The 12,978-nt window shown below is 34.1% G+C and overlaps 2 protein-coding genes and 1 non-coding gene across 5 annotated transcripts in view; 1 reads left to right on the forward strand and 2 right to left on the reverse strand.

The window, feature by feature from the left end:
• Window positions 1–1,922: 1,922 nt before the first annotated feature.
• Window positions 1,923–12,978, reverse strand: part of LOC128183109 (E3 ubiquitin-protein ligase TRIM71-like) — a 116,046-nt gene continuing 104,990 nt past the window's right edge. Inside the window, exons 1-3 of one of the 2 annotated variants that reach the window (XM_052851989.1) lie at window positions 7,752–7,887; window positions 5,257–5,343; window positions 1,923–4,202 (exon numbers count right to left, since the gene is read on the reverse strand). In XM_052851989.1, coding sequence (XP_052707949.1) covers window positions 2,474–4,168 — 1,695 coding nt within the window. In that variant the 5' untranslated portion in view covers window positions 4,169–4,202; window positions 5,257–5,343; window positions 7,752–7,887 and the 3' untranslated portion in view covers window positions 1,923–2,473. Of the gene's footprint in view, window positions 4,203–5,252; window positions 5,344–7,751; window positions 7,888–12,978 lie in introns of those variants that run through there. The other variant, XM_052851992.1, reaches the window with a different exon arrangement.
• On the reverse strand, window positions 12,478–12,549 carry Trnac-gca (transfer RNA cysteine (anticodon GCA)). Its single transcript has one exon. It is a non-coding gene; the product is annotated as a tRNA-Cys (tRNA).
• Window positions 12,764–12,978, forward strand: part of LOC128183101 (midasin-like) — a 94,580-nt gene continuing 94,365 nt past the window's right edge. For both annotated transcript variants that reach the window (XM_052851960.1, XM_052851961.1), the window contains exon 1: window positions 12,764–12,874. The gene's annotated coding sequence lies outside the window, so the exon portion shown is untranslated. The remainder of the gene's footprint in view (window positions 12,875–12,978) is intronic.

Here is a 12,978-nt window from a genome sequence, read left to right on the forward strand (position 1 = left end):
TTTTCTAGAAATCCAACCATTGATTTTTATTATGAAATATGGATTTATATATATAGTATTACAAGATTTTCAATGATTTAACAAAATTTTCGCCGAAGTTAAATTTTCTCTTTGACGGAAGCAGAAATTTCCATTCGACAGAATCGAATGCCTTTTGAAAGTCAGCAAATAAGAGGATTTCTGATTTATTACTTTTTTCCAATAATAAAAATTGTCCAAAATAAGTCTAGCGTTGGTTCCCATATAATAGTAATTTAATATATCCAGACTGATCGGGGTTGATTACTTCGTTTATAATTACATCTACCGAGTATGATTCCCTCTATTTCTTACGGAAACTTATACTTAATGCATAGCTCTATAGAAACAGCCAGATGTACTGAAATATACCCCCCCCCCCCCCCCCCCCGATTATCGATTGGTCGAAATCTACAGCGACCTAAGAAACATCACAGACTGTACGAACTAATTATGGTGATGTCAGACTTAAATTCCCATAGGGGACGATTTGGCTGTTTCTTTTAGCTAACGTACATATGTACATTAACAGTAATTTAGTGAATTTTACTTACTTTTCATAATCAATTTATCAATTAGTTAAAAAGGATGTAAATATAAACAATAAAATGCTTCCTTTGATGATTCATGCGGGATATGAAGGTGGCAACATTGCAGATGTTTTATTATTTAAATATGTTTTTAAATAACAAGAAAAAAAAACGCATGCTATAATTTTGTAATCACAATTCTTAAACTTAGAGAACGGTAGTTTTGAAGTTCATCCAGTTGACCTTTGTTGTGAATCAAAGACAAAAAGAGCATTTTTGTGTATTTTTTAGTTCGTTATCCTCAAAAGATTTTAGCAGCGCATCCTACGTAACTGTTTTAAAACTCATAAGTTAAAAAAAACTATCTGTTTCCAAAATAGGGGCAGGTCCCATCTGCCCCCCCCCCCCCCCCCTTTTTCGATATGTGTCCGTTCTAACAAAATAAATTTCGCAAAAATATATAACAAGAGTTTTTCAATTCCAATATCTTTATCATTTTTATTTGTATCACGGTGTGAAATTCAATATTTCGGACTATTTTTAATTATTGTGTAAATCAATTTTTTCGGGCTTTGCGTCAATTGCTTCAAAAACTTTTCCTCTATTTCGACAACTGTTTTAAAATACGGAATAAGGAATCATTTTTTGAGTATAATGAAGTGATAATTTCGGTCAGGGCGTGATCAAATCCAATAAAGCCCGAAGGGCTTTATGATAGATTTGATCACGCCCCGACCGAAATCATCACCTAATAATATTCAAAGAATGATGCCTTATTACTTATATTTTAAGCCATCGTATGATTTAATATTTAAATATAAATAAGCAAACCCCGCTGGAGCCTCAATTAATTTGGCTTCATTTGTACACAGGCAAAGACACTGGAAAATGTAAATATAACGTCTTTAATACCGCACAGCCTTAATCCTACCTGACGCACAGTCAGAAATGGACAGCTAATCTTTTACTCAATAGCCGTACCACGCGTTTGATAATTGATTTCCTTACATCTGTACGTATTGTGTAAATACTTCTTTACGTTATTCCATTGTTCACTACATGTGATTTTGATTTGTAAATTATGGTCAGTTGGAATCAGACCTTCGGTACTGATGCATACCAAACTCGCGTAAAAGTATTTTTCATGTAAAGTCTATATTAAAGTCTGAAAACTAAAATGCGTGTTGGCTTGTTCAGTTGGAGGTTTCATGAGGCTGGGTCCAACAACAAGAGAATAAGCTCACGGTTGGCCCAGGATGAGTCCGTGCGGGAGAGAGCGCCCCGTAATATTTGCCAAAGAAGGAAGCTTCTCTAAACATTTATTTTGAAATGTAATGGTTTGGTATACGAAACAATATTTTGAAAATACCAGTTTTTATTTAATAGTGTTTTGTTACATTCGGTTCTTACATTCAATAAAACACTTAGTTTAATTGAACAAATTTATTTTTTAAATCAATAAATGCATTTATATAACATGTAACATGTTTAGGTGCAAAGTGCAATTTATCTTTTTGGATATTAATCACATCATTTTACATGTACCGTAAACAATCTCATCATCCTGAGAAAAAAAATCAGTTCTCACAGAGAGAAAGATATAACCAGTAAATAATACAACACCACTTACATTTTGAACCAATTTTATCTAAAAAGATGCAAAACATTAAGATATTTACAAATCACAATTCAATAATACTCAGTCTGTTTACATATTCATTGTAACATATATATATATATATACACCCTTTGCTTACATACATGTGTAAAACACACACACACAATTTGTTTACATATAATACATACACACAGTTTGTTTATATAATACACACACATTTTGTTTACATATAATACACACACACATTTTGTTTACATATAATACACACACACAGTCTGTTTACATATAATACATACACAAAGTTTGTTTACATCAGATATTGTATTTTCTTCACTTTACCTGTGTAGTACTCAGCCACAAAGAGGTTGTCTCTGGTGTCCACACATAAACCCCATGGACGCTGTAAATGACAGTTGTCAATGTAGCGGAGGAACTGTCCATCCTGATCCAGGATGTGGATACGGTGGTTGTTATAGGTACAGTCTGCTGTCAGGATCCGACCCTGGCTGTCTGTTGTGATGCCGAGTGGATAGAATGATCCCTTGGTAGTAGAGGGAGGACCAGTGTAGGTAAACCGGAGTTTCCCGGCCTGATTGACCACCACTACTGCACGGGCCAAACAGTCCGACACACAGATATCTAGGTTCCTGTTCTCACTGATGTATTTAGTTATAATTAATCCACCAGATGAATAGAGAGGTTGTCCTTTGTCGTCGTACTGAATACTTTGTTTCTCTGTGGAGCCAGAGTAACACACAACTTTTGTTTGTTTACAATCATCACTGTCCATGACAACCAGGAGGTCACCAGAGGAGGTACTACAGACACCGTGAGGTATCCACCCCTGTGGTCTGATCACTGTCTGTATCTGTGTATTCTTCACTATGTTCACAGTTCTATCAATGTAATCAGCATAAACTAGATCCCCACTCCTTGTCACTGCTATGTCCTTTGGATTGTTCCATGACTTGGTTTGGATGGACTTCACTAGTTCCCCCTGCAGGTTGTAGAGACTCATCATCTTATTATCATAACTACACGCCCAGATTTCTTCATCACTGTGACAAGTAACACTGGTTAGATAATTACCAAGGCCTCCATACTGTGTCTGTATGGTGGAGATGATCCGTGGCTCATCAAGCAGTGGTTTGAGAGGAGAGGATCCAGCTTCTGAGGTTTCCATGGTGTAGCCATGTTCCTCTGTTGTGATGGAGAATGCTGACAGGGAACCAAATTGTTGGTAAAGTTGTTCTGGGTTAATTTTCTGAGGGGTGAAGTTTGGTAGAGAAACTGTGAGTTTAGGAGGCAATCTTCTGAATTCAGCAATCCTGGATTTGTAGGCAGAGACACGGCTGACATCATTGGAGTCCAGTAACTTCTTCAGATCTGCAATGTTCTGTGTGATTTCAGAAATGGTGCGTGTGATTTCATCTTCCTCTTTGTTTAAGACAGCCAGATGTTTGGCGTCCATTTCATCAAGATCAGATTTCAGTTTCTGTATAATGATGTCTATTTCTCTGTGCCAGACTTCTCCATGTTTGTCTATTGCTGATGTTAATTTCTGAAAGTTATTCTTTAGATCAGATTTTTGAGCTGGGATGTTGCTTGCAATTTCTTGATATTTTGCAATGACTGTTTTATCTAATTCTTGTAAATCTGTTTGTAAATCATGCTTTTTCCTTTTAAAATAACTTATAATGTCCATTTTTTCATGGTTTTCATGACTTTTAGAAGAAACACAAAGGGCACAAATAGGAATGTCACATTGTTCACAATGAAGTTCACATTGTTTGAGAGAATGTTTTTGGCAAATGGGATAATTTGGAGTAGATCTCCGGTCGTGAAATGGTACCACCTGATGTTTTTTGGATAAATCCAGCATATGTTCCCCAACACAAGCTTTGCAGAGATTGGTCTGACAGAAGTCACAGTGTAGTGGGGGGACAGGAGTATCACACACATCACAACGCACCACATCCTGGGCACTGCTTCGAGGGTCCATGGTCAAGTCCTTTATGTATGGTGCAGGGTAGAGCCTGAAATATACATGTTTATCATTAATTTCAATCCTATTGGAATTGACCATATTTATAAACATATAAGTACATTCTTTACCTTAATAAAATGCTTTTCTTATCATAACAAAAGTTTTCAATGTAATAAGCATTGTCATTCTCTCACTAAGTATGCAAGCAAGCATATATTAAAACATATTAAACAGATTAGAGTACATTTTTCATGATCCCCAATTTTTTAAAATCAAGATCATTGAGCCAACCATCAGACATGTCAAATGTTGAATGTTAAATGGTGGGCATTGTTTTATTCAATTATCTTTCTCTTTTTATTCCATATCTGAAACCTGTTATCTCAATTATATGAATTACAGACTATGAAAAAAATTCACTTTCATTTCAATTAAATTGTTAATGTACTGAAATTTCCTTTAATATTAATTTCCAGCTTTCCATCATGTTTAAAATACATCCATGTGAAATGCAAACGCAGATTCCAATTGACTCGTGACAATGCTTGTGGTCTGTAATTCATTAATTTTGGCTGGCATCAAATTTTACAAATTTAGTCAATTGAAAGCTATGTAACAAAATGACGCATTTCATTTTTTGATAAAGATGAAACTGCAATATTTGTTGTTGTTATACTTTCATGTTAAATACTGAAATCTGATTGGTTAAGACGCAGTTAATAATATTTACTATTACCCTCAGCGTTAGCAACGCACTTGGCAACGGGTAACATTAAAAAATGTTACATGCGCGAAAATTATGCGCGTACGGTTCGCTGTAGAATTCACGTTATTCCTATATAAAAGCAGTAAAATTTTCTTAAATATTTTAAAAAAGACATACAGTATAACAAAATAAATAGTGCCTGTTTGGGAGGATAACAGTTGAAATTGACACCCCTCGAAAACCATTGTCAACCTCCGCTTCGCGTCGGTTGACAATGGTTTTCTCGGGGTGTCAATTTCAACTGTTACCCTCCCAAACAGGCACTATTTATATATTATCTGTCTACTTTATAATGATTTTTACCGATACATTCCTGTAGCACATGACATCTACAAACCTTGTACACTTTGGTTCATGTTGACAATGTACAGATGTTGTAATGGAAGTTCAGCTGGGGAACTCTGTAGTTTCTCAAAAGACAGACCTATAAAAAATAACAAACCAATCAAAATCAGCCACAGCAATTACCGAAAGATGGTTTCCAAAAAACAAAGTTTTATCATACAGATTTTAGCATCTTACATCAAATTTTATAAAGCATTCAATCTTTACATACATAGAAGAATTTGTACTTTCCACTACTTTTTTCTTTTTAAACAACTTTAATTTCAAATGACATTGCAAAGTAACCAACAAGAGATATTGGGTCAGTGTGCCTTGCATTAATGCATGTCAATCTACTGGTGGGGATTGGGGGGGGGGGGGGGGTGTGTAATATGTTAGGTTCCTTTCTTTACAGGGGTGCGACAAATTCTCGTTGAAGACCAATCACTTTACAGTATTTTTCATATAATTTATAAGTTTATTTGTTGATGAAATGATGTAACAACGCACTGGCGCTAGATATGATACTCAGCGAAATGGTCGCACCCAGTGTAATAAAAAAAAATAAACATCATAGATTTTCAGGCCTAAGAAAAAAATTGGTTTGTTTCCGGTTTCATGCTGAAAAAAAGTAGGGTCGGTCGGTCGGAATTTTTTTTTATTTTTCAAATATTTTTTTCCTTTAATATTGCAGTATCCATACATGCCAGTTAGATACTGACACTGCTGAATGGTATAAAATGAGAAATACTTTAATTATCATTCCTGACTATTAAGCTGGTTTTAAGAAAACACAAAAATGATATTATATATCAGATACTTCCTCTGCCAGGGATGAGAGCATTAGTAAAATCTACAACACATGGAAACATATAGCCATTTTGAAACGAAACTTTTGAGTTACACTGATTTTAAAAGATCTAACTGCTTCAAGCGTTTCTGTGACCAAAATTTTTAGTAATTTTTTTCCAAATCGGATAAAAACGGAAATAAACGATTTTCCATCAAAAATCCTTTTAAAAAAGTTTTGAGTCGGGGGGTAAAAGCTAGGGTCGGTCGGGAAACCGGAAAAAAACCATTTTTTTTCTTAAGCCTCACTTGAATGTAAAATAAAATTCATAAGGAGAATTAAGTTAACATCGTAAAAATGTAATTGTGAACAAAGCGTTTGGTTAAAAATCTGAACAAGCTAAAAAGAATCTCTATTTTTTGTGTTGATTATTTATTATCATAGCCAAAACATCTTGGAATAGATAAAAACCAGTTGACACATGAATTCGAAACAGACCTGAACAATAAAATGTTAAACTATTATCATAACGTGATCTTGGTTTAGTTGTATATACGAGTGCTGTTCGGAAGTTATCGAGACACTTACTCTTATTTCCTTGGGGGAAAAAGATAAACCCTTGAACGTTGAAATTTCACTAAAACGTACACTAGGATCAAATTTATCATTGTGAAAAGTTTGCAGTCATACTGTATCTTGCTTAAAACTCAACGACTGGCACCCAAACTTCATTTGATCATTAGAAATGCATCCTACAACATTGCAAATAATAAATACAGAAAAATAAAATTTGACAAAAAATCGTGACCATGCCCCTTTAAATGGCATAACAAAGAAGAACAGTTCTGGTTAACATGGTAATTGATTGGTAATAATTCAGCACAATGTGAAGTAATCACACTTATCAAAGCCTCATTGCACTCAAGGTGTCATACAGTTACTCAAACAATAGAAATGCATGTTTTGCTTAAAACTACTCAAAAGCAGCAATATTTTATGATGGTATGGGATACCTCCAAGTTGTAAAATTGGGTGTAATTTTATAAATAGTTTCTTTCCCAAAGTTGTCACTAAACAGCGAGCGCAGTGGGATTGGCAGCTGATAGAGGGTTTATATATAAAACTGGAAGTCATGTCATGAGTTCGAATCTTGCTGGGTATTTTAGAATATTATCTTTCCAAAAATTTTAAAACATTTTTTGGTTAAATACCGGTATTGCAAAATTTGAAAATTCTAAACCAGTGAAAGTAATATTGATTATAATGGACTTTAATCCAATTAAAGGTGCATGGTCACGATTTTGGTCAAATTCTATTTCTTTTTATCATATACAATGCTTTAGGAATGCATTTCTTATTATCAACAAAAAATTTGAGAGTCAGTCGTTGAGTTAAAAGCAATATACAGGGCTCACATTTTTTTTGTCATGTAAACAAGGCTGGTGCCCTAATTTTAATATTTAAACAAGGCTGGTGCCCTAATTTTAATATTAACATGTAATTATTTAAATAAACCTACTCCAGGTTGGTAAAAAAAAAAGCTACATTTATGTAAGTAAAAGCTATGTAGCTTAATCTAGTGATTGTACTGGATCTGTTTGACAAGCAATTTTAAAACTTTCATTGCCGAAGAAAAAATCAAAAATGTTCTTTTAACTATCTTAAATATTCAATATTCATCCTTCTAGATGAAAAAAACCACGATATGTAGCACTTACAATGTTTCTTAGCGTTCATATCATTAACATTTTAACAGCGTTAAACGAACGCTCACTTCCTTCTGAAGTTCGTCCAACATGGCGAATGTGGAATGCAGCTTGCAGCAGGCGTTTCCGTCAATCGTAACTACTCGGCCATTTCCGTCACCGCAAATAATCTTTTTATCGGTTACGGAAAAGGGCGAGCGTGATCCGAATGGCGTTTCCTCCGTGACCTATTTAGACTTATTTAGGTTACGGGGTGATTCGTACCGAGACGTTTCACTCCGACTGATGGTTTGTAACGAGATGTTAATACATGACCCGTTATTCTTATTGAGATCATCGTCTAAGACATTTAACATTACATACCACAGGGCCAAGCCCCCCCCCCTCCCAGACTAACCGAGAAGTTAGACAGCACTCAAAAACAATTTAACAACAGGCATTAAGCAATATTTACAAAGCAATTTTCTACTGCAGAATCCATTTAATTAACTTTAACACTGGTTTACAGTTACATGTAACTGTTAAAACTTTACTATTTCATAATATACTATAAGTTACTAATATTTTTGTGCTAAAATTAATCACTAGACGTTTTTTTTTTTTTTTTTAGTTTTTCTAAGTATTGAATTCGAAGAGCGCTATTCAGGTAAAATACATTAAATACCTCTTATGAATTTTTTCGATATCATTTATAAAATATTGGACACAATATAGATAAAAATATTTAGATTTTCAAAGGAAAATCTTATTTTTTAAACAATTTTTTCCGTCAATCTAAATAAAATTAGAACTGTCATCCGCTCCCCGGTGTAGCGGCATCGAATTTGTAGGAGCGGATCAAAAATCTGATTTTAATCAGATTGATAAACTACCATAACGCACTTTGAAACAAAATTCAAGGTGCCTTGATTTAATTGGTCCCAAAAACGCACTTTCAAAGAAGGTGTTGCAGTTCCTGTGCTAATTTTCCCCACAGGGGCCAAGCCCGTTTTAACATTAATTTCAATGTAACCATGGTTACATTGAAATTAATGTTAAAACGGGCTTGGCCCCTGTGATTTTCCCTAAAGTAGTTGCAGATAAAATAGAAAAATCAAAGTTACAGAAATCGATGTAAATCTTTTTTTCCATGCAACGTTGTAAATAAAGCAGTGTAGAATTTTATTTCGAAAGTTTGTATTAACTTATTTAAGACCATGAAATTAATCTAAAAATGGTCACACAGACAAATATGGCAGAATTCCCGCTATATAAAAGGGGAATCCTCATCATTGAGAAAAAATGCCTCCTTGAAACAAAATTAATTTACTCTTAACGTTTAGAGTAAGACAATTTCTTGAAAACTGCCATTTCCGATTTTTGTTTCAAGGAGGCATATTCTTAATAAATCTGACTTTTGGAAAAAATCATTAATACCTTTGAAATCTATAAACGATGTATAAAATTTCCCCATATTATTTCTTGCCTAGATTAGTCGAGTGGTAACGCAGATAGAATAGACTATAACCGTGTCTTGTATTTTTGACTGGGTTCGAATCCCGAAAAAGTTAATTGGAATTTTTTTTTATTTTAATTCTTTTAATCGCATGGAAAGGTAATGTTTTGAGATAATTTAAGAATGTCTGAATAAAGTTATTTAAACTCTTGTAATGTAATAGTTTGCATGCCTGCTTTTTTTTTTCAACATTACTGTGTGAAGTTTCCGTTATAAACTTGATAAACATTTTCTTCTGAACAAGAGATTTTAAAACAATGTACTTAGTATGCATCAATGTAGAAAGTTGATTTTTCACCCTTTTTAATGAAATAAACGGGTAAGCTGATTTTAAAGATACATGTACAGGTTGTTAAAACCAAACACAATCATTTTAGAAAGTTTGAATCGGTGACAAAGCAATAGGTTACTGAAAATATGTACAGAAAAATTTGTACTTTACTAGACTTAGCGTTCATTTAGATATTATAGAAACATAGGATGGTTATAATTACAACTCTGACGGTTTTGAAGAGCCAGAATAAGATTTATTCATGTATCTCAAGAATGATATTTTAAACACTCTGGACAGTAGATATCAAATTGAGATATGTTAACATTCGAATACAGAAAACATGTATATGGTTAACTTTCTAACTGTATTTGGTGGCTGTCGTGTTCGATAGAAATGCGCGTAAAATGTTTGTTTATTTTGCCTCCGTACGGAACATACCCGCTATGTAAATATAGTCGTCTACGTAATGTGTCTATATTTAGACGTGGCGATACGGATATTTAAAGGTCCTTTCCACGTTAGGGAATAGTCCCACTGTTTTGCAACACCTTCTTTATTTCAAAGTGCCTAATTTTTTCAAAGAGTGCGTTGCCACAAAGGTGTAACACATTTTTTCGAACAGCCCTAAAAAATGACAAATACTTCAGAAGCAGGGTTAATTATATATATTTGTATGCTTGAGAGAGAGAGAGAGAGAGAGAGAGAGAGAGAGAGAGAGAGAGAGAGAGAGAGAGAGAGAGAGAGAGAGAGAGTTCCTATATTCTTATATTGTTTGTTAATATGTGAAAGGCATATGTTACCTCATAAGTCATTTATAGTTTGGGAATCATAGCCGGAACTATTTATAATTAAAAATTATATGAAGTTGATACCCCTACACGTCTGTTATAGCATTACAATTAACACAATATGTATAAAGAGTACGTCTAAAGACGATATATCTTTTTGATATTCTTGTAATGTGTTTATCAATTAATATATAATTAATTATTAATATTATTATTAATATATAATTGATTTATAAATTAATAGATTGCTTTTATATTATCTACATATGCTTTTAGTAAACTCTTGATAATATTCAAAGACTGATTGCTAAATATCCCATAAGTAAAGGTACTTTGGACATACTCATTAAGGACCCCCTTGAAAGTAACATTTAGAGGATTCGTGGGTTATTCTGGAATCACAATTTAAGCACAATCTATGAAGTGCTACACATGTAAATATGGCAGTATATGTTTACATGTATGATGACATGATGCCAAATGAAAATAAAGAGAGTCGTGTCAAATACAGCAGACAGATTGGGCTTACATTTATATAAGTTAAATGTCAACAAAAAAAAATTAATGAAGATTACTTCAAAAATAAAGAAGAAAGATAGCGAAGTCTCAGCTAACAACAACAGAAAAGAAGAAGTCAATGGTTTCTGAATGGTAGAGTCTCCATTTGCGGTGATCTAACTGTCAATTAAGCAGTAAGATCACCGCCAATAGAGACTCTACCACAATTAGGCAGTATAAGATCACCAATTCAATTCAGTTTATTTCGCTCACACCATGGAATGGTACATGAGGTCAATCATTATATACAGTTTAAAAGTCAGAGGTACATTGTATACTGTGGAATCATTAGATTTCGTGGTGGCTCAGTTTTCGTGGATTTCGTGGATACCTCTCATCCACGAATTAACATCCTCCACTAATAATATATTAGGGTTATAAAGTAATATTTCATTTTGCAGGTATAAGAAAACACACGAAATTACGTCCCCACGAACCTATAAAATTTAAGCAATCCACGAAAATTGGCCCCCACGAAAATTAATGATTCCACAGTAAATGAATAGATAAGTAGTAAATAAATAGTAAATAAGCATAAATATACAATATATACAATGAAGATAGGAAAAAGTATAATAATGCAGGACAGACTATTATATCAGACCGTATATTTTGATAATGAAACAACATAATTTTTTCAGGTTTGTAGCATTTGAACAAGACATAAGTTCACAAAACTTAATAGTATTTGGCGCTGTCCAGTATTTATCATCAAGGTATTTACGTCTAAATGTCAATAGTTCTTTACATTCCAGAATATAATGAAATTAAAATGAAAACCGCCAATAGAGACTCTACCACAATTAGGCAGTATAAGATCACCGCCAATAGAGACTCTACCACAATTAGGCAGTAATTAAGATCACCGCCAATAGAGACTCTACTATAGACGTCCAATACAGGATAACAAAAGCTCGTGCCAACATAAATTTGCAAACCTACGGAGCATTTGGAAGTCATCAATATAGTTCTGGGTCGATCCTGGAAGGTGACATATAACCGTCACTCAAAAACTATACACCATGCAAACAAGATGCCTCCGCAAGATTCTAAAGGTATTCTGGCCAAACGAGATCAGCGACGAAGACCTGTACAAATTAACTCAAACAGCTGCCATATATATCAGACCAAAGAAAAACGATGAAAGAGGATCGGCCATGTCCTGAGAAAAGATACATCAGAGATACAATTAGGGTAGCTTTATGATGAACGCCATCTGAGGAAAAAGAAATAGAGGGTGACCAGGGGAGGCATGGCGGAGGTCAGTTGAAAACATGACATTAATTAAACATCACGGATAGACTTGGGGCATCATGCAGCAGATGTCGAAATGGGGGTCCTCAGTGAGGGCCTCATGTGCTCTAAGTACATGCCAGTAAAGCATGCATAAGTAAGTACATGTATGTACATGTAAGTACTTAATTTTATAAATCTGATATATAGTCATGCACTTATTTTAATCCGATAAAATAAAATTCAGTAAAGTCTGTAAACATTTTGTGCATTGTGTGAAGAGTTTGTGGTATTCACGATAATGCAACACAAAAATATTGCTAATTAAGGATTCTCGCACATATGCATTAGCCATGCACATACTTGTGTGTAAATTTTAGAAAAAAAATTAGGGGACACCCGGGTTCGAACCGGGGACCTCTCGATCTGCAGTCGAATGCTCTACCACTGAGCTATATCCCCACTTGTTCATCATATAGTATATAAACATTATTTAAAAATAAATAATACATTAATGCATGTAAAAAGGCTCTTGATAAACCAGAATATTCAAAGATGCTTTGAGATATTCTCATTTGGTACGTACTGAATTTTTGGTAAATGAACAAATCTGTATCAACGATGTAACCTTCTCATGTGCATTGCATATCCGGATTCAACCAGTTCCGGTTTTTATATTTACGTTTCGAAAACACACGTGGGAAGAACCACATGGTTTGACAGATACTGAGATAGCTTTTGAGAGGTATCCCTAGAAAAGACTCAACTTTAATGAAAAAGAGCGAAGGTAAATGTTTAATCGATTACAAACAATGAACGGAAAGCTGTGTGTTAGTGAGGCATTGCTTGTTCTTACAAAAATACAACTGTGTGTGGCCCGATGGCTGGATT

Source organism: Crassostrea angulata, chromosome 5, assembly GCF_025612915.1.
Source record: "Crassostrea angulata isolate pt1a10 chromosome 5, ASM2561291v2, whole genome shotgun sequence".
Lineage (NCBI taxonomy): Eukaryota > Metazoa > Mollusca > Bivalvia > Ostreida > Ostreidae > Magallana > Magallana angulata.